The 25,345-nt window shown below is 44.9% G+C and overlaps 1 protein-coding gene across 1 annotated transcript; it reads right to left on the bottom strand.

Annotated features, from left to right (window-relative positions):
* Positions 1 to 430: 430 nt before the first annotated feature.
* LOC128716181 (neurogenic protein big brain-like) lies at positions 431 to 23,839 on the bottom strand. The gene is made up of 6 exons (XM_053811102.1): positions 23,655 to 23,839; positions 20,836 to 21,002; positions 19,526 to 19,652; positions 1,727 to 1,934; positions 829 to 1,655; positions 431 to 725 (listed from the first exon to the last, which is right to left on the bottom strand). The coding sequence occupies exons 1-6, from the start codon at positions 23,837 to 23,839 to the stop codon at positions 431 to 433; spliced, it is 1,809 nt and encodes a 602-aa protein (XP_053667077.1).
* Between the last annotated feature and the right edge of the window lie 1,506 nt (positions 23,840 to 25,345).

Below are 25,345 nucleotides of genomic sequence, written 5' to 3'. Positions count from 1 at the left end.
GAATCTTATGGATATTATAAGGATTTTATTGTAAAACCACATAAATCACACAAAGAGAGGCAAGTTTTAACCAGGATTACACTTTATTCACCATAAATTCTTAAAACACAGTGCATGTCAATACAATCGGTTTTGGTTGGCATTCGTTTCCTACTTCGGTTTATTGTTCAGTCTTCACCTACAACTCATACAGGAGAGTGTGACATGCTCTGGAACTGCCATAAATTACTACACTCTACGGGGCTCTCTGTGGCTTCGTACTGTTTTTTTTTTATAAATAACATGCTTAGATGTCTAATAGGATCACTATCTGTAAATTGCGCGGCTTCAGCAGTACACACGCAAAATTCTACACTTAACGACTACACGAGTTTCATTGGTGGATTAGACGATTTGTTGCACCAGACTTTAAGCTCGGAGCCGGGTGCGTTTAGCTGCAGCTCATAAGCGGCGGTGGTGGAGGCGGCATGCTAGGATCGTGTATGACGACTCCCCGGTGGCCGTGCGGGTGTGGCAGCGTGCGAGAGCTTGACGCCGGATGCAGCAACGGTCCACCGTAAGCACCGTGCTGATGGTCACGCGTAGGCGGTGTATTACCCTGTCCATTTCCATGGTACGACCCGTACGAGCTGTCGTCCGAATGTGTCGAATGGATGCGCCGCGTGGCGGCGTACACGGACTCTGGCCGCTCGGTGCGGGCTAGCGTGTTGATTACCTTGTCGCAGCTGAATTGGAAGGAGGAGGTTCAGAAAAGGGAACTATCCGTTAGATAAAAGAACATTGCGTCAGTTGGTGCGACAGTAGGACGGTGCGCTCGGTGACACTTACCCGGCCTGTTCGTGAACATCCCGCAATGCGTCCGCGGAGCAGCTGGGATTATTCCGTACGGAGTAGATAGGCTGAAACGCTTGTCCTGCTTCCGAGTGGCTCGGTCGGGGTGCTAGTTGCTGGGTCAGATGCTCCGCCAATTGTTGCTGCTGTCGAACCGTATTGCGAAGCCCGTAGATACTCTCCGACCGCTGGTGCAGCTGGTTCTGTACGTTCTGGTTTTGTGTGTGGACATGGGGCTGCTGTTGCTGTTGCTGGGTCACGCGCAGTGGATAGAGACTTTGTGCTGGAACCAATACACCAGGGCGCAGTGTAGCCGTAGCAGCAACCGTGGCCGGGATCTCCTGATGCAGAGCGGTGTTACTCTTCGCATACACCGACTGCGAGCGATTCAGGTTCGAACGAGACATCTGAGGAGACTTGCCAAACATGGACTTGCTAGCGGCACCGTAGATAGGTTCCAGAGGCTCAATCTTAATTGTCGGCTGATCGCTACTCGCGTACATACTATGGCAGAAGCGCGACGGCAAGGTACCACTATGATGACGCGCGTTTTGGAACTTTCCAACGATGCCTTGCGTTGCCGCCATCTTGCTCACGTCCACCGTGTAGTTGTTGGGTTCGTCGGCTGCGACCGCAGAGACACTCGAGCTATTGGCACTCTTCGACTTGCTTTTCGATTTCTGCTTCGGAGTGAACACAAACTGATGTATCAGTCCGGCAATAATGCCGCCAAAGAACGGCCCAATCCAGTACACCCAATGGTTGTCCCATTTATTCAGCACAAACGATGGACCCAAGGAACGGGCTGGATTAAGATAGGGCATCTGCAAGGGTAAAATGTTCCTATTAGTATAATGGGTCATTTACAGGGGTTTCATTCGGTTGCAACAATTACCGAAACGAAGCTGCACGCACTGTACGCCGCACCGATGACGATCGCGGACGAACCGAAGTACTTCTTGAAGGAACAGGTCGAGATGAGGTACGCCAGGACGACGATAAACGTCAGGATAAATTCGACCCCGAACCGCTCCCAGGGTGCAAGTTGTGCACTGTGCGAAACAGCTGCCTGAAGATTACCCTGATAACCCGGAACTGTTACGCTGCAAAGGAGAGAAGAAAATTGCATCAAAACCGGGGGAAATGTGGTAAGGATTTATAGCAAGCTCATCGTCGGTAGCAAAGAGGGTTGAATGGTTCATTTGCAGAGATCGAAAAGGTAAATGCGGCTAAGCTGGAATTGTCCTTTCTAGATATGGCATGATTTGCATATTGGAAGATCAAACGATAATCAATGCTTATGGGGGCAATTGTGTTGAAGAATCAATAAAAAAACGGTAGCAAAACCTCCGATTATGATTTCGATTCGGTTGATGGCGATCAGGAAGTCTATGGGCTTAAGCTATTTTTTTTACTTTCTCCTAAACAACAATCTTCTGAATCCCAGCCGCAAACTCAACCTGTTCTCAATATCCGCACTCCTTTAGCAACCATACGGTACAATTAGGCATTCAATTCATGCCAATCCTGCAACAACTGTGTCCACGGCGCGGAACTAGCAATCAGCCTTCATCCATCATCGTGACTCGCCCACTGTCACTTGTTACGATGAAAAGTTTGATAAATCGTTCCGATATCCGGTTCTTTTTTTTTGTGTTTGTGGGAGCGACAACAAGTGGAATTTAATTCAATTACAACACCGTAACACAACCTTAAAATTCATTACACATCAAAACCAATGGCAGGTTTGGCAAAGGGTGTGTGGTCTGCATCCTTTTTTCTTTTGCTGCTGTATGCGCAATTTTAGACTCTATTGTGCATGACCGAACTCGGACAACTGGAGGGTCGTATGGTGCTTAAAAATCCTGAATAGATCTACGAGGGGATAGCTTTTTTTTTGTTTAAAAACCAGTTCCGATCTGCCAGAAGGTAGAGAAGGCACTTGTACAAGTTGCGTGTTATGCAATTTGCGGGAATTCCCCAGGGATAGGAAGTGGATTTTAAAGTTCATCGCTGTAATTGATACATGTCCAGACGAGGGAGTTTAAACTGTTCCGGCTCACACCACAACCTCCGGTGCCGTAATCTGCGATCGGAGGATCAACAGCTCCGTTCTTCCTGCGTCTTCCTGATTCCTTCCACAGCCAGCATCCGAGGGGTGCGCGTTAACCTCAAACAACCGGAGGGATGTTGCCGAAGGGTGCGTCGAGGGATAAAATTGGCCAGGGCGAGGGAATAGTACGAACAGTTGTTTGTTTTTCTGTGACCTCCGCTGTTCGGAGGTCGACGCGGCGCAGGGGCGCGATGGAAAAATCCGGTGAGTGTTTGTGAAGCGAGAGTGTGAATGTTGCCATTTTCCCCCTTTTCAGCTTACCACAGACCATAAAAAACAGGACCACAGTGGGTTTGCAGGTCAAAGCAGTTTGTTACACTTTTTCATGGCGATCGTTCACAATCGCCACAAGGGACAAGTGCGCGTTATTACCACAAGCACACCGTGCACACTATCCGTTTCCCATTGACTCATCGACCGGAAGTACAGGACAAAAATTGGCCAATCGGTTTAATTTTGCAGTAGCGATGAGCAATAAATTTTAAAACCGCTGAAACTTTTACGATCACAATCAACAAAGGCTCTCTCAGGGTCGCCCTCCAATAATTGCACCGAAATCGATCGAAATTGGAACGTTTTGTTACGACAAAATATGCTCACCACACAAAACGACATTGTCCGGAATGGCATCGGATCCATCATGCTTGTCAGGCGTCTGTCGATGACTTGAAGTGCTCGGAAGATAATTGATTCGTTAGCTTGCTTCCGCTTGGGCGAACTTTCTTCCAGGCCGGCATTCTTCCAGCAGTTTTTCTTCCATTGAAACCGCAAGTTGCTCAGCTTCTTCACATCTGTCCGGGAGCCTGAACAATCCTTCCGCACTTGCCTCGGAAGTGCATAATTGTTGGCATATGCAGATGTTATTACCCGACAATCACTTCCTCATTCTAACCCAATCGTGTGACTAAGCCACTCGACCGTCCCTTCCGATTACGGCCGTGCGTCCGAAGGGCAAAAGAAGCAACAATAACAAACGGATCGGATGGGAACACGGGTTGCGCCCACGGTGATTGTGGTTATTATTTATTTGCATATGGCACCACCAACACGGGTCTCACATGTTCGGCTGAAAGGATAAACCCTACAGGGAGGAACTATTTCGGGGCCGGGGTTTTTCCTACTTTTGGGTGGAAAAAGTGTATCATTTCCATCAGGAAAATCGGTCCGAAACCCTCGTTGAACACCCAAAAAAAAAAGAGAACCATTTAGGCGGGCGACTGAGTAAAGTGTAGTCTCTTGTTTGGCTTACGTTAATCAGGAAAGGACGAGTACGGTGGGCCATAAAAAATAATCATCCTCCGATGCCACTTGTTTCGCGGGAGATTTATGGCCATCGTTATGATCGGCGATATTTCGGTGCATTTCGTGCAGGTTTTGTGAATGCAGCTCATTGCGTGTGAAGGTTGAGTGCGGAATGGGTGTTAATCTGGCACTCTTTTGTTGACGCAACGACTCGACGTAAGCATTCGGAATCGGTGGCGATTTTTTGTGTGATACAAATAATAGGCAGGTCGATTAAACAAGTGGCACCGAGGGCAGAGGGCGATGCTTTCACTTGCCCCGTACGACCACATCATTGCAGCCAAATGTCGATATTTCTGTTATTCTTGATGCAACCAAAAAACAAAACCGACGACAATGTCAACACGTTTGCGTTTCGAATCACGTTCACCGACTCGTACCAGATCTTCCGGCGCCTGAAGAAAGCAACGCCGATCACGTCAACAAAATGTCACCGTCGGCAAGAACCGGCCACCAAACGTACAGTCACGACTCACGGAATAAATCATCAGACTATTTCCGTTTCCGTACGAACCGTCCGACCCGCTAGTACGTGGCAAGCTCGTTGCATTCGTTGAAGGTTTTAATTCTATTATTGCGAATGAAAAGACGAACGTTTTCCTATTTCATCAACAATTTGTTTGCACTCAAAATGGCTTAATTGTAGCGAACCGCATGCCGGAAAACCGTCCCGTATGCCCGTTTTTACGTCGCTATTAAGAGATGTGTTGCTTCCGTTGCAGGATGCTAGCAAATCGACGACCGACAACGTTTTGCAAAACCACGGTCACATTAAAAATCTTGCCTTTCACTGCACGCAAATGCCGAAAACCCGCAAGCAAACTTACGTCCCGTGCTGTGGGACGCATAAATTAGCAATAAAATTTAACAATTGCAACCTACACGCTGAAAACGGCTTGCAAAATTGTACCGGAGTCACACGGAGGAAAACACATGTCCCAAAACCGTACCATCATCAGCATCGTACGTCCCACATCGGGACACGGAAAATTGATCCGCCAGGCGTCCGAAAAGTTTTGTGACGGGAAATATGCAAATCGATTGCTTGGTGCACTGCAAAATTGCTGGTGCAAAATTGCAGCTGACGATGATGGACCGTTCGCAGTGCCGTTTTGTGTGTCCGTGGGAAAAATGGTTGGTTTCGCTGGTTTCCCTTTTTCCTCGCCAAGAAATGGAAAAGATGACAGAACTGAAAACAATAGGCCAACTACGGATTGGATGGGAACGTGCATCCTTTTACGCGTTGGTACACGCCGCAACGTACCGCAAACAACAACGGCAACCGACGAAGCAATTGGTGCAAGGAACTGGACACCGCATATTAACTGCCGAACGACACACGCAACCAGCGGTCTGGGTGAGCTAATTGATAAGAATTTCATTAAACTTTAAATTTATTTCTACCATTTGGAACCCGTACATTTGCATTTTTTTGGGCGTGAAATTATGCATTGATGGAGGTAAACATTCGATGGAAGCGAAATGTCAAGAATGGATCATGCAACAAGAACGCGAAGAAGGCAAATGGCGCAGAAGCGGTATGAGCGAAAAATGCAGTGCAAAAAAGTGCATTGAACTCTCTTTCGGGTAATCGGATAATAAACATGGTATGCATACATTATGTAGAAATTAATGCATATAAACTACATTGTACGGTAACGTTTCACAAATTGGTTAATTTGACCATGAAAACGGTTATTTCGACTTCCAAGTCTTAAAGAGGATATCTTTGTAATATATCATTACCGTGGCCACGGTTTGAAGTGAGAAAGTTTTTGATGCTTTATTACAACTTGAAAAGAATTTCAAGCTTAAGTGAGGAATATTTATATGTTGATCTGAACTCCTTTTGCCATAACTGGTTGTTACATAAAATTTTGAATTAAGCTTTCCCAACTGGCACATTCGTCATTTCGGAAAGCTTTGCATCCAAATCAAATTCAACTTTCAAAAGCTAAGGAAATCGTCAAAAATTCTACAACAATCTCTACATGGACCATCTCGACTTGAAAAATACAGAAATTGTTTCAATTTCATAAATTTATCTCGAATACTTTTGAATCAATATGAAAGGAAAGGAAGATTTTGATATGTTAGGATATATAAAAAAATGTAATTTATTAACTTCTCAAAGTCATAGACATAAACATAGACTAGAAGTCAATTTTAGAAGCAATGAATGTATTATTTTTTTATTATTATAATGTTAATGTTTGTAATTCCTAACCTGTTATTAAAGTTTGATATACTTTTTATATGTTTCTAGTAAAGAGTGTAATTAATACTTTTCACATTGAGTTCTATTGGTTTGATGTTTTGCTATGATTTTCATACATGAAATAAATCTTGAAGCGTTTTCTTATTCTCATTTTTATTTATACTGATTGTTAATATATTGTCCCACAGTGTATATTTAAAACAGAGAAGAATAAACCAAATTCAAAACAACATAATTAATTACAAAAATAATTGCACATTGTAGTAACTAAGATACCACATCCATAAACAAATTATTATTTTTTTAGACTCATCTTCATCTGATTATTTATTGATCGAGTTCGAATGCTACGCTTCCACGATGGGTGTGTATGTGTACTTTAAACACTTCTCATCCGTCACTCAACAAAACAACCCCATTTAAAGAGAGAAAAAATAAATAAGCATGCCCTTCTCCATCGGCAGCGAACAAAATAAGAGCAGGATCAAGGACACTTTAATGAGCATGTTTATGTTGAGATCGCGTTGCACGATCCCGATCTCGGACGGAAAAAAACAAACATCATACTGCGGGTCACTCAGTTCCACAACACACAAACATCGATCGAGACGATGATTAAATTATTGATAGATTGATCCAGACGTGCCATCAATCGGTTTGCATCCATCTTCGGCTCATCAAATCGCACGTCGGAAAACCTAGCATATGGGTGCATTCGGGCACGTCGGGCACGGACCCGTCGGAAGACACCAGTACGTGCGCCAGCAAAAACGGAACGAGTGATATGAAAACGCATCGCAACCGCACACCGTACGGAAAGATGAGCACTTTTGCTCGAGAGCTTCTCTTTATTATTGAAAAACTATGTACCACAACTGCTCCGACACATCGCACCGGTACGGTTCGTCAGTTCGATGATGCTTCTCGGGTGACAAATCATGGACGAACGGGGGCCTCGTCCCGGTGCGTGTCAGTTGACAGACCGTTCCCGGGGAAACCTTTTCCGGCCGATGGGCACGATGCCAGGCGTGCATAATTATGCGTTTTCCTCAGCACTGCAAATGTCCCCATCATAATCGTACCCGGCCGTGGATGCTGCTTAGCCCGATGATATTCTATACTTCCGGATTGCTCATGCATGTTTTGCTGCGCGGGGCTACATGCTATTGCCGCCCCTTCGCATTATGAGCGTGGTTCAAGTGGCACTCGTTGTGATTCGTTCGTACTTTTTTTCCTCACTCAAATAATTCCTCCAGAAAAGTGTTGTTTTCCATCACAACCGACCGAAAAAGGAGCAACACCAATGTGTGTGTGTTTTTATCGAGAGACCGCCGAAGGAAGTGTGCATTGTGCACTTTCAGCACACGTGCACATTTCAGTACGCCCTTCCAGACCCTGGGCCTATGCATGGATGGGTGCATGTTGGGATTTCTTTTCCCTCCCCATTGTTCGATGCCTTGGGCGGCATCCTCGATTCTTCGTCCACCCTCAACCCCCCGACCACCGGGGTGTGCATTGTGTTTTTGTTTTGCCGAATGAAAAACGACACGAAAAATAGTGGAAGCAGTGCCTATAAATATTTTCATCAGCAACATAATTCTTCCGAAATTCTGGCAGCGACCGGGAGCCAGTGCCGAGATGGTTGGCCTTCTTGCGGAAGCGGTTCCGCTCGAGAAACGTTTCGGCGAATTGAGGTCGTTGCCATGCGTTAGTGCCATTTTCACACTTGCCTCGTTTCTTACGGAATTACTGCTTTGTTTACTTTACTTTTTTGCACAAGAACTGTAATGAAATGGAATGCAAATGTACACATCACTAGCAAATGTACAATTGTAGACGGATTCTGTGCCCTAGAAATGCACATATTTTTGCTGATAATCAAAAACTATAGAATATGAGTAGTAGAACTATCGGTTTCCCTACATTTACTCAAAGTTAATTATAAAAAGAAGCTCGATTTTAGGGTGCAACACTAATGAAAAAGAAAACATGATGGATCAATTTTTCATCTGCAAAGTCTTGGGCCCACAACATGAAAATGACCCATTCGTCAGCTAAATGGTGGGTAGGGATGATAAATGAGACAAATACGACGATACTATACAAAAATATTCGTAGTTTATGCTAAACCACTCATAAAACCTCCAAACCAGAACTCACAGTCTAAAAGGTTCTGCTGAATATTTGGTGGGACTAGAAGAAAATTAGTTATTATGAGTCATGGCCATTAGATCTCTACTATCAACAAAAGGACCGTTTGTAGCTAGCAATAGACCAGAAATGTCAAAAATTAGCCAACAAAAGAGGTGTTGTGTTGCATCAGGAAACCTGCCAGGCTACGCACACATTCGTTGTCTCAAAGCCCGTGAAACTCAGGGAGCTTGGTTGGGATGTTGTAGCGCATCCAGCCCGAACATATCACCAAACACTAACCAATTTTTTTAATTCGTCTCAACTTCCTACAACTTCATTTTTATTGATAATTTGAACTTTAACAATCATGCTTCAAAAAACAAGTGTTCGTATCTACTGGATTGTAGTAAACATTCAATACATTTCGTTCTTGATATATGAATTTTAATAATAATATATATATAATAATAATTATTTTAATAATAATTTTAATAACACACCAACAACCTATACGGTTAAGAATATTAAGAATGTAAATGTAATCAAAATGCATGTTATGGTCATTTTACTGTTCCAAAAAACGCACTTATCAGCGTGCATCTCTTCTCTTTCTTGGTCGCGTGGTCACATTTCCAAACCCGCAACGGATGGACGGACCGCTCAACCGCAACCCCCTAACTGACCCTTCCGATCCCTCAGAACCCCTGGGTGTCGCGGAGCTGCATTCGAACATGCAGCGGCACCTTGTACCGGGCTAATGATTATTTACGAAAGAAAGTGCCTTTTCTCCATTAGATTGCGTCTTGGGAATGGAGCAACGCACTGTGTGCTGCTTAATGCATTACGATCGACCCCCGGTAAGGTGCATCTCTCCGTTTTGCTCGGACCCATTAACGTGCAGTTATGATGATTATTGCTTTGGCCGTACCCGGGCCAACCTGAGCACACACGCGCTACTCAACCCGATCGTCCGGTTGCGATAAAAAAAAAGAACCAAGCAGAAAACAACGCCCAAAACGTACCAAGAGGTAATTACATTACGTTTTCGGGTTTGCATTTGCTGGCCGGTTCGGTTCCGAAACAAAACGGAAGGATAAAAATACACACACTCGCACATCCTTCCTTCGTTCCTTCATTCCATTTGCGTTTGTTTTTCACTTTTCGTGTGGGTTTATAAAAATGTTGAAAAACGAAAAACACGCGTGCACACACAGCTACTGCTCATGAAAAATGAATAATGCGCACAGCGCGTGGACACGGAGGATGTGGCCATGCAGGTGTCACCAGAAACCGGAACCATTTTCGTTTGCTATCAACATCCGCCACGGACGATGGACCCGTGTCAAAATGGGTCGGACACATTTCACTTTGCCGGATTGGACCTGCTCCACTACCGCCCATCCTGATTACTTGAACTTCGTACCCCGAATGTCCTGATGTCTTTCAGTTTGACCGTTTGGAAGTATAAAAAGCAACACACTCGCTGTACCTGTACCGAGGCCCGCTTCCTTCCACTCTGTGTCATGCATTAGGTAGAGTTGGTAGTTGCTTCAGATTTCGCTTATCCATAGGTACTGTGCTTTGGGCAAGAGCACATTATTTACTTTTCAGCACTTCGTTCATCATCATCGTCATCGTTTTGACCGGGTCCATCAGAGCTACTTCACGCTTTACGCAGCCATGATCTTCACGTGTTCCGCGAAAGCGCTTCCTGCATCCCGATACATGCGCGCCGATCTGTTCGTCGACCAGGCCCCCCGAAGATGAATGGTGTTGGATTACTTCGCCTGTCGCACGAACGCTACCGGATGGGCTGCTTCCGGATGTGTTTGGAAGGGCACGAGCAACTTGTTCGGTGCTTGCTTCCGCTTTCTCCTTGTATGAGGACTTGTAGTATTTCTTGTTTTCATTCCTTAATCTTTCCGTACCATTCTTGACATACTTCCACATCGCACAGGCGGGCAGCAAACAAAAAAAAAGCACTCTCTGCCTCGGTTCAATGATAACCTTTTTTACATACGGACTGATGGTTCTGTTGGTGTAGCACCTGGTCCTAAGGACCTCATGTGAATGTGTGTGTTTTTTTATAATTATTTTTACATTTTTTCGCTAGTTTTGTGGGAAAAAAATCGGATTCTCATTCCGATGGTGGCACACTGCTATACTTCTTGGTTTACAGCCAGGTGCTGGATGCAGGAACACCGACACGGGTGTTTGTGGCATGTTGCACACACAGGAACAGGATGCTGAATTTAATAATAACAACCTGACATCGTTGGAAACATAAAACTCCCTGAAGCTCAAAGGTGTGTGTATATTTTTTTGGTTTTTTTTAACACTCTCACAAAAAAGGATTGGCACAATAATTAAAATTCTACAGAACGAGGAACATTTTCTCACAAAATCTAATCTGTTATGAAAAATGGGCAAGGCAATTCTGAGTCCGAGTTCTAATGTGAAATCTAAGTTGTAATCACTAAAATCGTCGATCTTAGATTTAACCTGGAGCATAACATTAAGCATTACGGAACAAGACGAACAACAGAAAAGAAAAGGATGAATAACTTGATAATTAAACGGTTGATAAGATATTCGATCGATTAAACAAGCCACACAGTATGTTTAAAAGATACGTGGAACTTTTCCCAAACAGTATTTGATTGATTTATCGCTAAGGTTTTCTTATACTAAATAATTATGATACTATAAAGCTACTTTTTACTCACAGAAAATGCATAAACCTCTCATATATCACTTTTTATAAGTTCAACAATTTCGACACTCATTGAAAAACGATCCCCGAAATGACTTATGGTTCCATTAAAGTATGCTTTAATTGAATTGGGAAAAAAGCCAAGCCGCCGGAAAAACTACTGGCTGGGAAAATGATGACTACCCCAAGTATGGCATAAATCATACCACAACTCCATCCATCCAGTGCCATCCAACTCCAACGCGATGATGGAATTTGAGAATTTTTGGGAAAATTAAATTGAAACCTAACAACGCAACACAGTGCCACTGCGGCAGTTGGCATCGTGCAGCATTCCAACAAACTTCGTTACATCCCGGCAGATGTGTTTGCTGTGGCGGTCCATTATTTATGCCTCTCTTACCAGCGTAAGAAAAAAAAACCGTCCAATTTACACAAAAACCAGTCCACAACGCGGCTCGGCGCTTGACAGAATGCGCGTGTGTTTTTAACTAAAAAATTAGTCTCTTCGATTTCGACGACTGTAATAACGCCGAAAAAGGATGGGTTACATTTCTACGCAATTCATTCATTTTAACCCTCCCGTGTTAATCCTCCCTCGTAAGCTAAAGAAATACTAGACGACAAAAAAAAACCTACACCTTCATAAAAGTGTAGATGATTTGTCTTTCTCCTGTGGGGACTTTTTTGCCTCATCCCTTCAGGCATGGCTTACGTTATATTCCTACAACATCTCGCACTGACAGCAGATGATCACCTTCATCCTGCTCGGCATGAAAGGAAACTCATAAGCGATGCAGCTTAACCTTTCACATTGCCACCACACATTACATTTGCTGCTACTTTCTTCTGTAAAGCGGAGAAAATTGAGTGAAGGAATTGAGCTTCCTTCATGAGGACGAGGAAATCTTAACCCCGAAAAAAAAATTAACCGAGGAATATATCAAAGGGTCGGCTGTTTTTTTCTAAGCTCTTTTCATTCCAACCCTTTCGATCTCTCTCGCTCGTTTTTGGTCCCATTCCACGTGCCAGGAAATATTTATTAATAGTTCAGGATCTCCCGCTTGGTACCCATTTACGTGCCGGGCGCTACCAACATGCCGCTCTATCTCATCTTTAAGATGTTACTATACCCGAAAACAGGCGGCCATAAGCACGAACTAGCAGCTCGAAACCGAACGACATCCGACCGGATGATCCGCCGCTTCTTGAAGCTGCTAATGATATCCAGTAGCACCCGGCCACGCGCACATATCAATCTAGATCATCTCCGGCCGAAGTGCATTCCGTTGCACGTTGGGTTGCTTTCGGGTTATCTTCTTTCAACCCCGCTGCTTCTCATCATCAGCTGGTTCGATGACTGGTGGTAGTCAAATTTGATGAAAAAAGTGCTGCATGAAAAGCTTCCTTTCCCGGCCGAGGATGAATGTAATCTGCTTCAGTCTACACGCCAAGAATCTGCTTCCGCTTGTTGTGAATGGTTCATAATGTGCATTTAGTAACGGAGGAAGAATCTTGATCCTGGCCTTAGACTGCTTTTATAACGTGTTATCGTTATTTATGAGCCGAGCATCGATATCAAATCTATTCAAGAATTCCAAGAATTGGAAGCATCGGGCATTCGTACTGTTAGACATAGATTTAATACAACAGTTTTAAACAATAACACGTTTTAGAATTAAAATGGAAAGCAATTCTTAAGTTTTCCAACAAATGACAAAAGCAATAATCTACCACTTACACTTTACACGAAATGAGGGCATAATAATGTCACAACCAATGCAACCAACCAGAAGAAAGGTATTCGTTCACGAAAATCACATCAGTGCATTCGTTAATAGGATAATTATTTTTAGAATTAACAATTAAACTTCCTACGGTTATTAACCTTGAAGACTAGCGAACATCTCTAAACGCCACCGAAACATCACTCCAAAAACCAAACAGACAATTCTCTACCAAAAAAACCACTCAAACCATTCTTCCAGTACCCAGTACCCATGGTAACAACCCTAAAGAGAAGTGATTTTTCGACGCAAACTCTTTGTGTCTGGGCTGGCAGACAAATAATGGAGCAAACGTAGATCACCAGTGCCACGCACCAGCACCGGCAAGCGCGGAACATGGCGAGTTAATTTTGGCAGGATATTCATGCGTGACATCATGTGGCTGTTTGCGGTGGTGCAGCGTGCGACGCACTGTCGGGAAAATGTACCATGTAGCATGGGTTTTATTTGTTTTTCATCTTCGCCGGATGAAGCATGGCACAATTTTTCCGCCACAAATTCCCTCGAATGGGAATACGGGCGAATGCGCGCACCAAGTTTGCGAATCGTAAAGAACAAAGAGCATTGTTTCGTTAATGCATCGTTGGGAGGTTTTATTATTGCTGTTAAAAGCTTAGATTTAACACCCACGATGAGCAGAAAGTAGGATGGAGATCGTGTTGAAATGAAACGGATTATAGAATTTTTTATACAAATTCTTATACACAGAGCATAAGTTAACAGGATATTTAAGAACGAGTGTCAACAAATGTCCAGATTATGTTCATGAGCTTCAAGGTTTCAATGTCAGATTTGGAAAAGATTAACACCTCACCGGAAGTCAAACGACTGGATTATCCTTAAACTGACACCTATTGATCGGATTATCTTGGAACCGTAACTTTAAACATCAATTTAAGATCCATTTCTTGGACATCACTCGGACAAATAGCATTTTTGTTACCATTTCCTTACACTCTCAGACAATCATCTTTCCCATCCGGGTTCTTTCGCAACACCCCGTCAGCTGTATGCGTCCGCTTAGCGTTGTCCGAATTAATGTGATATTAATGCGGTTTCGATGTGAGTTCGATTTGGCGCCAATTCAACCATCGCACCATCAATGCTGCAAACAAAGTCACAGAACAAACAAAACGGGAAAAGCACACCCCATTACCAATGGCATCCTTACGCGCCTAGACAGACAGGAGCCATTGATGCTAAACATGCGACAAGAATTGCATTCGTGCCGCATCATCGTGCATCGAGAAGATTAAAACCCATCGGCGCCACCATTTCGGTGGGATGTGTACAATGGTCGCTGCCGTTTTAAGCCCAAGGGTCCTACTGTTTACTTTTCACACCGAATTGAGCGCAAGGTCACCGGTACCTTTCCGTGCGTGCAAACCAAACCATTTAAATGGCCCAGTACCAGCCAGTCCCGCAAGATGTGGGCCAGCGGTTCGATACGTGCCGCAAATGTGAAGGGAAAAATCGAAGATAGAACGTATTACGTCGTCAACTTTTGATCCCTGTTGCGTGCTGCTTCCTGCCGTTCTCGTTCTGGAAGAACAAATAGTTCCTTCAGCATTAGACGAAACAACCCTACCCGATCCCTATCCCAATGGTATTCCTATTGTGCTGCTCTGGGAAGGATGCTTCAGCCGAGAAGGAAACCCATCCATGAGCTAAGTCGTCACGCAGAATCGTTCGTCCCATCTTTAGGTTTTCCATTTTTTGGCGCTATCCATCTCCGCCGAAAGATGCCAGCCAAACGCCATCAAGCGATGCATTTTTCCGTTCCGTAGAAAATATATGTTTTGGCTCGGGAAAGAACAATGCCCCTGGCGGATCAGCGTGGCGTGTGGCGTAACCGGGATGGCAAATGAAGAAGCAGGCGACGAAGAATCTGAGCGGAGAGCAGATGTTCCAAATCGGAAATCCTCCTCCGAAGATGTTCGTTTACCATGCAACAGGCAAAGGATCGGATTTGATCGGTCGAATTTTCATGGTTGAAAGAAATGGCACCAAAAAGGCAGACCGGCTTGCAGAAGAACGAACGGGAACATTTGTGGTTCGCGCGACAGCGAGGCTCGTCCCAAGATGCAACAGATTGAAACACGAAGATGGGTCCCATTTGGCCACGCATGACGTCCCGGCCAGACCTCCTCTGCACATGAGAATCAAGCGTTGGTTTGGAAGAATGGTCTCAAAAGCAACGACAAAAAAATCTATCAGCAAACTGTTGCGCATTCACCGAGAATCTGGGAACTTTGGAGCTGGTAAGTTGATATACGCACACAAACAGACACGCGTGTTCAGCCACAGATATTCTTCCTGTTGCGCGTTTCTCAACCAGAAACCACGCGAATGGTGAGATCGGGCGAAATCTGACACCATCTGGACAATGCGAACGATGATCGCGAAGTTTCCACCGTGGCAGAAAGGGGCTTCTTGCCGTGCCTGCGAAGATCCCGTTCCTTTGAGGGTGGGAAGATTACGTCGAAGATGCTAGCGAGAGCAACACATGCGCGCTAACAAACCGTTTCGTAATCATGCTCACCTTTTGTTCGGCGTCCACATGCGCATGTCCTTGCTCAAAATGCTTTCCCAGGGATTTCCCATCCCTACTGACAGATCCCGGTGGTCGATCGTACCCAGTAAACCCCTTTCGCCATGGTAACGCTTAATCCTTTTGCTTTTAAACCATCCACTGTCCTATCCTTTTTTTTGCCTACGCTTTGTTCTATCGTCCTGCGCTTGGTCGGACACTTTTATTCAGCATACAGGGGAATATCCTAGAACCAGCTGGCCTCACAAATAGACTCGGCCGGGAATCGGTTGATTGGCAAGCGACGCTATTGTTTAATTGTCCCGACTGCTTCTTTTCACTTTGACTAGCGTTCTAGCTCTAATTCGGATTGCATTCAATTGCATCGTACTCAAATGCAACTGCATCTCGTCCGCGTCACTATTGACAAAAGTGGAGAAAGGAGTCCAAAACCTCGGGCACGATCGTGCCAGTTTGTCTACCGAATCGATTGTTTGCTTCCAACCAATCCAGCACCAGCAGAACGGGGAAAAGGTGCAACAGATCGAGCCAATTGAAATCGGAGCAAACAGCAACCCAAAAAAACCTTTTGCGCCAAACCTTCCCGGACGAACCAACAGTGCAATAAAAACAACGCCACTAAGAGGAGTTTGGGTTGCATTTGCATCTATTGTACTTATTAGGATTACTGCATGCAGATTGAATAATCAGCTGTAGGGTTGACATATGCCGTTTGGTGGACTTTATTGATCATACGGAACAATCGGTATGAGATCTTCCAACGAAAGGATCGATCGTACCCGTATGTGTGCTTGATGCGTTTATGGAAATGACATTTTATTGCATCTACCGGTGGAAGTTTCTATGGAAACAGAAAGGTTCTTAATATCCCTTTATTATTCAGTACGACACCTTCTTCATAAGAGCAAGTAGGAAAAGAACTATAACGAAAATATATGCGAGAACCATTATAAATTCATGTGATCGTGAAGCAACGTAACACAACCCCTAAAGACATCTCAGTCGCTGTGCAATATTTAATGAACTATTCTAAACTGTCTCTATAGGTACAGAATACCCCTTCTTAATATGTCCCAACAACCGATTCTACAAGCCAGCAGTGGTCAATCATTGCCACTGTGTCATCATCAATCTCGAACTTAGTCTATGATCCTCTCAATTTGACATATTTGTTTTGTGACATCAATCGAAGACATATTTTCCCCTCTAATATCCTGAAGAAAAGAAGGAATTCCGGTCCTTCTTAGCTTCAAAATCAAAGACACTATCCATACGCACCCCGGTTCGCATCGTACAGCGTGGCAGAACACATTGCATGCATTCGCCGTCGTTTGCCAATTCAGCTTCAGGCGCACGCACGAAAGCAATTCATCACTGCCATACCGGGTGCGTCTTGAAGACGTCTCCGGGCAAGCAAAGCAGCAACGTCCTGCAAGGACGCACACGACCGGATGGACACATGCGGACATAAAGCATGGTAGCAATGTGCAGCGAGAGCTGCATCACCATCATCATCATAATCGAAACGCACCCTGTACCACCCGGGGAGACACACTCCAAGCGCTGCAAGACGCGTCCCGTACATACCGGTAGGTAGTGTTCCAGGAAACATCAGCGACACGAAAACAACGACAAAAAGCAACCACAAATGACTGCGAAGTGCGCAAAAGTGGCACAACACGTCCGGTGGCAGCTGCCGTTGCCCCGAAAGAGTGCTTGCACTTTTGGGAGTTGCATTGTGTAGCAAAAGCTGGGCGCCCAAAGCGTTTTGTTTTTGTGATTTTGGGATGGTTGCAGTAACTCACAAACAGAACCATTTTTTTCGTCCTATTGGAATAGCTCTGCAGCCAGGACACTCGTCAGATGGTATACTTTCAGGGAAAAAGGAAACATTTTTAAAAATTACTTTCTCATCATTAAAAGATGGACGAAAAAAAACAGACGCTCTTTGATTGGAACTTGCATTCTCTAATGCTGATCCTCAGCATCTTAAGCCACCTCAGAACTCCTACAACATGCTTGCGGGATACCAAGCACAGCCACGGTGCGTAGCGATGGGAAAGAATCTTGATGAAAAGACACAAAAAACTAATAACGCCTTAAGAGCTGCCGGTGGAACGGATGCGCAGATGGTAAGGGCAGACTACACTCTACACAGCCATTGGTAGAGACCCTAGAGGATCCTGAGAAGTCCGGCGAAGAATAGCTACAATGTATACACAAGCATGCTACAGGAACTTCCGTTCGTTGTTTGCTGTCCGCTGGTTTCAAAAAATCAAATCGAAATCGTCTCAGTGGTACATCCCGGTTTCCGGTCCGTGTTACTGCTGAGCAGCCGGTCCATCAGGATCCATGGTGTCCATGGGTGACTGAGATGCAGGCCGTTGCAACATATTTTGGGTGCACTGCTGCCATGGCAAGGAGGAGCGGATGATCGTGATCGAGATATGTTGCAGGATATTTAGGACAAATCCTTCCGGTCTTAAGAAACTATTACAGGACCCTGTTCGAAACAGGAAGATTCGGCTGTGGGAATTGTAGCGATGCAGCTAACGAAATGTCCCAAATATGCATCAACTTCAACCGAAGCATCTCCATGATGTTTACCGAAGAAAAATTCAAAATCCTCTCTTCACCACGCATGACTCTTTTTTTGTTTGTTGGAGTCGCTCACTACATGGCCCCCTGCATACAGACGTTCGCTTGAACCTCAAAGAACCGCATCTACTTCATCAGTGAAGCAGCAAAACCGTACCATATGCCCCCATACACGTTATCATCATTATCGAGAAGCCGAACCGGCGCATGCCATGGGGAAACCAATGGCGTCACCAAGATGCCCCCAGCACGTTCTGGAATGGTGGCACTTCGGCTCGCTCGTTTTTATTTTGCTCCCTCTCCTTTGTTGTTATCCATTCAATTCACGGATCCATTGCTTTTCGCCGAGTTTTCTAAACTCCCGTGCCCCATAAGTGTGGAGATGTTGCACCGAAAGGTGCGCCACAACCGGGTCCACACATCGGCGAAACCGATGGTGGAAGCACCTGCCCCGGAGGAGCGCGTTCGCCTTTATCATCCATAAATTATCATCAGCAACAGGCTCCACTGGCATCGCAGCGCAAATTGAGGTTATGCCACAAACACCGGGCATACCGTATCGTTTCGCTTCGGTTCCGTGCACACGCGCCACTCGCTTTTGGGAGCACGTGCTGTAAGGGGGATCATCATTTGCTGGTTGATTCTGTCCAGCTTGTGTGTGTGTGTGTTCGTCGCCCCTTGACGTTCTATTTCCAGTGTTTGCTTGAGTTGGCGATGGGCTGTGCGGTGGTAAATAAGGAGCATCTGTGTATCTGGGCAATGCTGGTGGTATGGTATCCGGTTGGTATGGTTGGGATTTTTTAGCAAAAACCACTTCATGCACCTGGGGCTTGGGCGTTTGTCTCATAAACGGTGAGGTTTTCGTTTTTCTTTTTTTTTTGTTGGTATTTGAAGCTTGAAAAGAACCCTTCCGGCAATGGTAGGAACGATTCCAAGCGAAGGCATTCGAAAAGAAACAGCAAACCCCCCCAACCGTACAGTGAGGAGCACTTTATGTTGGTAGGGGAGAAATTTAATTGATATATTAGGTCCGTTTGGGGTCCCATTTCAGAAGGCCTTGACCTTGATCTTTTCAGTTGAATCTTCTACCTCGATCTTCACAATTTGATTCTTGTCTGAATCAACAAATTAATTAGGTTAACCATCTACGCGAATTCCATAATATATATTCAAGGATAGCTTCCGAATTTCCGAAATTAACTAAAGTGTTTATGGTATCAAAAATAGACCTGCACTGTCGGTGGTCTCTTAAACCTACCGAAAGGATAGCATTACTTACCCGTACAGCATGGCAGCACCGGCAATCGATCCACCGCACTGGGCCGTTATGTAGAAGATGGCACGGAGCGCTGATATCTTTCGCGTCACCGCCAGGGCCATGGTGACAGCTGGATTTATATGTGCACCTAACCAGGGAAAGAAGGGGGGGGAAAAACAGAACATACAGTCACATACACACAGAGATCGCATTGCATTAAGTGCACCATTACATCCGGTACGGTCAGTTTGCAAAAGATGCACGGTTTATGCACTTGTTGATTTGAACATCCATTTATGAATGCGGTACTGTTTCTTGCTGTATCGCTTTCTGCCCCATGCACACGTGCCAACCACGCAGCTGGCACAGGCGAATATTTAACCGGCGCTCCAGTAATCAATTCAGGCAATAGCATTGCACCGTGTATCGCCAGTGGCAGAAGCACACTGGCCTCATTCTCAGCGCTCAGATGCAGTTTGATATCGCTCGCAAACCTATCTCCATCGACCGATCGATATCTTGGTCCACCGGAAAACTGTCCCCCCTCCCCACGCTGGCGCACAACGGATCGGATGAAGATATTATTTACCGATAAAAAACAACCAACCAGATACCGCGAACGGATAATTATTGGTTGTGTACAGTGTACAATTGAAGGATCTACAGCAAGCAAGAGAGCAAAAAATAAAAAGGTAAATAAAATCGATAAAATATTGCAGGCTTTTGTTTTCCAATTTGGTGCTCCTTTCATAATTACTACACCAGGACGCAATGGACGGGCCCACCATAAATTGTGCCCATCCAGATCCTTCTTCTGCCGGTGACACCAGCTGTGGTAAATGACTTTGAGCACCGTGCCGGACCGAGTGTGGGCGAGAGTGAATTAATAAATTACCACGAGCCACCAGTTCGATGGTCAAAAAACAACGTATTCGACGCCGGCAATTAAAAGCTGTACTGTTCCACCTAGATAAACACTGGAACTTATTTCTTTGCACAGTAAAGAATGGTTTAATTTTTACACCGTAATGAAATGGACTGTAGCTGGAACATATTGCTAGGAGTAAAGTGAGCATCTTGGTCTTTTATTAACCTACCTAACGCGAAGGATGCGTGGAATTTCGGTATTCTATTTGATGTAGATTTTTTTTTTATTTATGTTGGGAATTTTATATTGACATGAAAATAACCTTCTACCTGCAAAGGGAATTGGTTTATGATACCTCTTCCTAGATTTACCGGCAAAAAAACCCCCCATAACCGAAGCGCCATTCGTGGGGAAATTCCCGTTCCTAAATGGCAGTACAAAGTTTTTATCTACCAAAACTTACCTGAGACGTGCAGAAAGCACTGCGTCAGTACGATGACGATCAGGCCGGAGGCAAGCGATGTGGCCAGCAGTAGTGAGGAAACGCTCGCACCAACGCCAGCACCGGCAGCTGCACCGCACACGACGAACACGTAGAAGAACGATGCCAAACACTCCGACGTGACCGATCTGGGTTGGAAGATGTGGGTGAGAATGGTTTTGGTGGGTGAGTTGTGGTTTTTTTTTTGGCGAAACGATACGCTAAGGTAAACATTTGCATTTCCGGTGTGGATGGTTTGTTATCTGGCGGTAGAGACATGCTTGCATTTCACACCATCACCAACGACATTGTTATGGTAGCCGAAAAGGTGCATGTTTTACAAGACCCATACATACAGACCCATGTTCCCTGTTCCCTTCCCTTTATGCCTGTTGCTTCATTCTACCCGGGGGGGAAAAACACACACACGCTCAGCACCGAAGATGTTGCTACTAGGATTTTTGGTGAGGATCTTAGACGAATACCTGGAATCCATCCATTATCATCCAAGACTGTCGCCCAGATGTTCGTGTCTCCGGGAAGATTCGGAATGGTGAAGGACGATGATAAATTTTGAATTTCCCGGCGCACAAAGGAAACCCCGCAAAAGGAACGAACTGCATCGATCAACACGCTGTCGCTCTGTTTGAACAACATGCATCCGATGGCAGAGCTGGGTGATGATGATGTCCCTTATTATTGTGGACGATCATTAAGATCTGCGATGATAGCCAAACATGCAATAATTTCTCGCATTCATTCACGTTGGTGTGAAAATCGGTGCTTGTTGCACGAGGGATTTATGACTGGGGACACATTTTCACGGTTTCCATAAATTGTTGGTCCATGGTTGGCAGGATGCAACCGTCGATCGTCATCTATTTCGCGCTGACGTTCGCTTTTACCGCCCGGCAGTTTCACTCAGCGAGCATTTAGCGGAGCTGCCACGGTGAGATGGACCAGCTTTTGGGGGAGGTCTGACGAAAATTCCATAAAATCGACACCCCAAGGTCAACCGTTTGAAAACCGGGAGCGTATCGCGACGGACCTACCCAAAACGACAGATGATTTGTTTCGATGGTCGCGATCGTGCGATCTTGCAGGAGATCAAGCGAACCGTGCACCCGCGTGTGTGTGTGTGTTCATTTCTTCGGGGTTTTTTTTTTATGTCATCTTAACGGTCATGTTTTTTCCCGTCCTTAGTTAGAGTTTATTTTAAGATATCCTTTAAACATTTTCGCCAAACTGGTATAACTGCTCGCCGCACACATTTGTTACACATCCGTCATGCATACGATGTGTTTTTTGTGTACTTTTTGTCGTTATTGCGTTGTAGTGGTATGGTTGTTTTGTGTCGTTATGATTTTTTCATATGCTCCTTCCTTTACCCCAAACGCCATTACTCAAAAACAAGCAAAAAAAAAAGACACCGTATTGAGTTCTTCAGTTTTGTTTTTGAACCAAAGGAGCGTTTTTTTGTTTAAATGTCACAGCTTCCAAAAAACTTTTCGAAGAAAGAGATGAACCATGAAGAAACACGATGCATGTTTTACGATGCAGATGTTTCCCGAGGCCCCGGGTAAGCGGCATCTCGACAGACGCGAAACATGCGCGCGACATATACCGATTGCGCGTCTGCTAAGCCAAATGCCGGTGAGCATCCGCTTTGGGGGTTGTATTTTAACGAACATGATCGTTTTTTGTTGGTGACTGTTCTTAAGGACACGTTTGGACAACTGAAAGTGCATTGGAAAATGCTTTGCACTGCAACGCAGAGCTCTTTGAAGGGAAAGTAATGGAGAGTTTTTTGGTCTTGTTTTTTCGTTGTGAACGATGAGAAATTCCAAGAACTTCTGAAGGAATAACAAGGAGCTGCTCAAAACCGGTTCTTCCAACAACATAACTTGAAACTATATGAACTTCGTAGCTTTAAAAAAAATGTTTTTGTGGAATGTTTTGTAAAAAGGAATAACACAAAATGTAGTAGTCTTTTTAGAAATTAAATTAAAATATGGAAAACATTAAATAAACCAATATCTCTCTGAAGGAAGAATACGTCATAAAGCAGCTAATTCTTTTAAAAACTCTCATCTTAAACAGTTTGTCGCAGGATAACGTTCAGTAAACTTAAAAAAAGACAAGCATTAGACACTAAACTAACGAAGCAGAGCGAACAAAAAACACTTTAAAATACCTACATCAGAGGAAAATAGTTTCCTTTGCCTCGAATACCAATAGCGTTATGTTATCTTCGGCCAACGACCGCCTCTGTCGATCATTGAGAGTGAAATTAAATTTTAATAGACCTATCATAACTTCAACTCGGGACCAAACGGAGGGTTGGAATGTGGTGGGGAAAATAGTTTTTCTTTTTTTTCTCAAGTGTGCATGTTCCAGCACCATTAGACATTTATTTCGGTAAGCCACACTTAAGCTATCCGGAGACTCCAACAGTCGGCGTTTGGCGAGTCGGTGATCCGGTGAAGCGTCTCCAGACAGCATTACAGCATGCATGTAGGTGAAGGTGAGGGATAAAAACACACCGAAATACAACAAAAGTACCATCATAACACTTGACTGCACCTTGCCCACATACTCGGGTTGGGGATCGCGTTCCGGACGAGCGGAAATGATAATTGCCTGTACAAGTGATTAATTAGCGACGTTTTGTGTCCCGCACAACCCGGTACGGTTTTAATTGATTCTTTGGACGTGCTGCACGAATCGGGTGGGATGGTTTGGAAGAATTGGACAGCGTCAACGTACCCGCCAGAAGCTTACAATGATTGCCATACACTCACCTCCAAAGCTCCAGCGTACGTAGTTCCTTGTGCATGTTGGCGCGTCCCTGCACGGAGAGCGATAACTTGGGACCGGGATCCTTTCGCAGCGTTTCCAACCGCTCAAACAACTGGACGATGTGGAAATCTATGTTTTTATCCATTATGTGACACTGTGGCTCCTCAGCCATCGCCGATTGATTCATTGAACTGGTGATAAGTTAATGAGCCACTAGATGCTCAACTGATGTCACTGTGAACCCGTGTTTTGGTGGAATCACTGAACAAAGTTATCTTCACCTAGTACACTAGCGGATTTTAATCACAACTAATACAATATTCATGAGCTATTTTCAATAGTAACACACCGATCCACCACTAAACACCGATAAGCACTAGCATCCCTTCAACACATGCACTGTTGTCACAAAATATACTGTGATCACAACTCGACACAACGAAGAACGAGCCAAACGGTCCAAAACACGTGCACACACGGTCGCTGCGCTGCGTATTATGATCGTTCGAAGACGTCTGCTCGAGAAATGCCGGTTGCCGCGGAGCAAACAACAAAAGCGTACTGCTGCGCTGGTTGGCTGCTGGCCGAGCTGTTCCACCCAGGTTGCTCGCGCGAGCAACATCCCATGGAGCGATTTTAACCTCGCAACTCGCAGTTTCACTGCGTTTCACACCGGCAGAACTGAACGGCTCTCGATAAGGTATCTTTCCATCCCTTTCGTGCGTTGCACTGCTTCTTGTGCCTTCCTGCTCTTCTGAACAGGCGCTCAGCGCTGGATGTGTATGTGTGTGCGTGTATGAAGTGAAGTGTTGCTAGGATTTGCATAGTGTTGTGCTGTATAAAAAGTGGATAAAATAGGAAAGTGGTGCTAAATGTTGCTACTGCCAGGACGTGTAAATGTGCACCCAGAGCAAGGAGGCTGAAATTTTACGCGTGACCAGTCAAAGCAGCCGCTTAACAGAGCAGTTACAAAATGTGGTTCTTCTGATAAATAAAACAAAACATTACAATTGATGTACTAGAAAATGTGCATCAAATAAAATTTAAAAAAATGTTGCAGAGCGCTTCTTTTCTCATCCGAAAACAGCTGAGGTGGGAGCGCTGCCGCTTTCGCGAGAGAGCGAACATTGAGAGCAAAAGAGACAGGGTCCCGCAAGGCCCCTTCCTCGTGCCTTCCTCCTTCCCTTCACATCCACCCTCGATGGCCCCAACAATCTTGCTATTTGGCCCGCTGTTCGGCCCATCATGGGCCAATCTTTCGCTTCGTGCCCACTTCGGCAATTGCTTCCTGGGATAAACGAACACAACCCGAAGTCGGTGTCGTGCCTGCTCAGCATAATTTTATGCTTTCCTTTTCCCGTCTTTCCCATCCTACACCCTCTACGGAAGGGGAAAGTACGGAGGGGTGTTTTTCCCTTGGTCGGTACGGACTTTCCTGACCTACAACGGCCACGGTAACCATGGGACGAGGTTGGCACACCGTCAGGATGCTTTCCTTGTTCGTCCACTGGTCGCGGGCGCGCGCGCTCCAGCACGATACGTGAGAGTTTTATTTATGGCGTCAATATTTTAATTGCTTCATGATAGAATAGGTCACTTTTATGCTTGTACTCCCAGCTGGAATTCCCCCGGCTTTTGCTAGGATTCGGGACATTCGGCACCGATGCATGATTTATGATGGGGGAAGATCCCG

This window comes from Anopheles marshallii, chromosome 3, assembly GCF_943734725.1.
Source record: "Anopheles marshallii chromosome 3, idAnoMarsDA_429_01, whole genome shotgun sequence".
In the NCBI taxonomy this organism is placed as follows: domain Eukaryota; kingdom Metazoa; phylum Arthropoda; class Insecta; order Diptera; family Culicidae; genus Anopheles; species Anopheles marshallii.
This window is presented reverse-complemented; position numbering and strand designations above follow the sequence as displayed.

Excerpts from the sequence above, each read along its gene's own strand:
- LOC128716181 (XM_053811102.1), bottom strand. The coding sequence starts at position 23,839 with ATGAATCAATCGGCGATGGCTGAGGAGCCACAGTGTCACATAATGGAT. Across the intron at positions 1,935-19,525 it reads GGTGCTGCCATGCTGTACGG|CGTAACAGTTCCGGGTTATC; the intron begins GTAAGTAATGCT and ends TCTCCTTTGCAG. Across the intron at positions 726-828 it reads GATGTTCACGAACAGGCCGG|CTGCGACAAGGTAATCAACA; the intron begins GTAAGTGTCACC and ends CTTCCAATTCAG.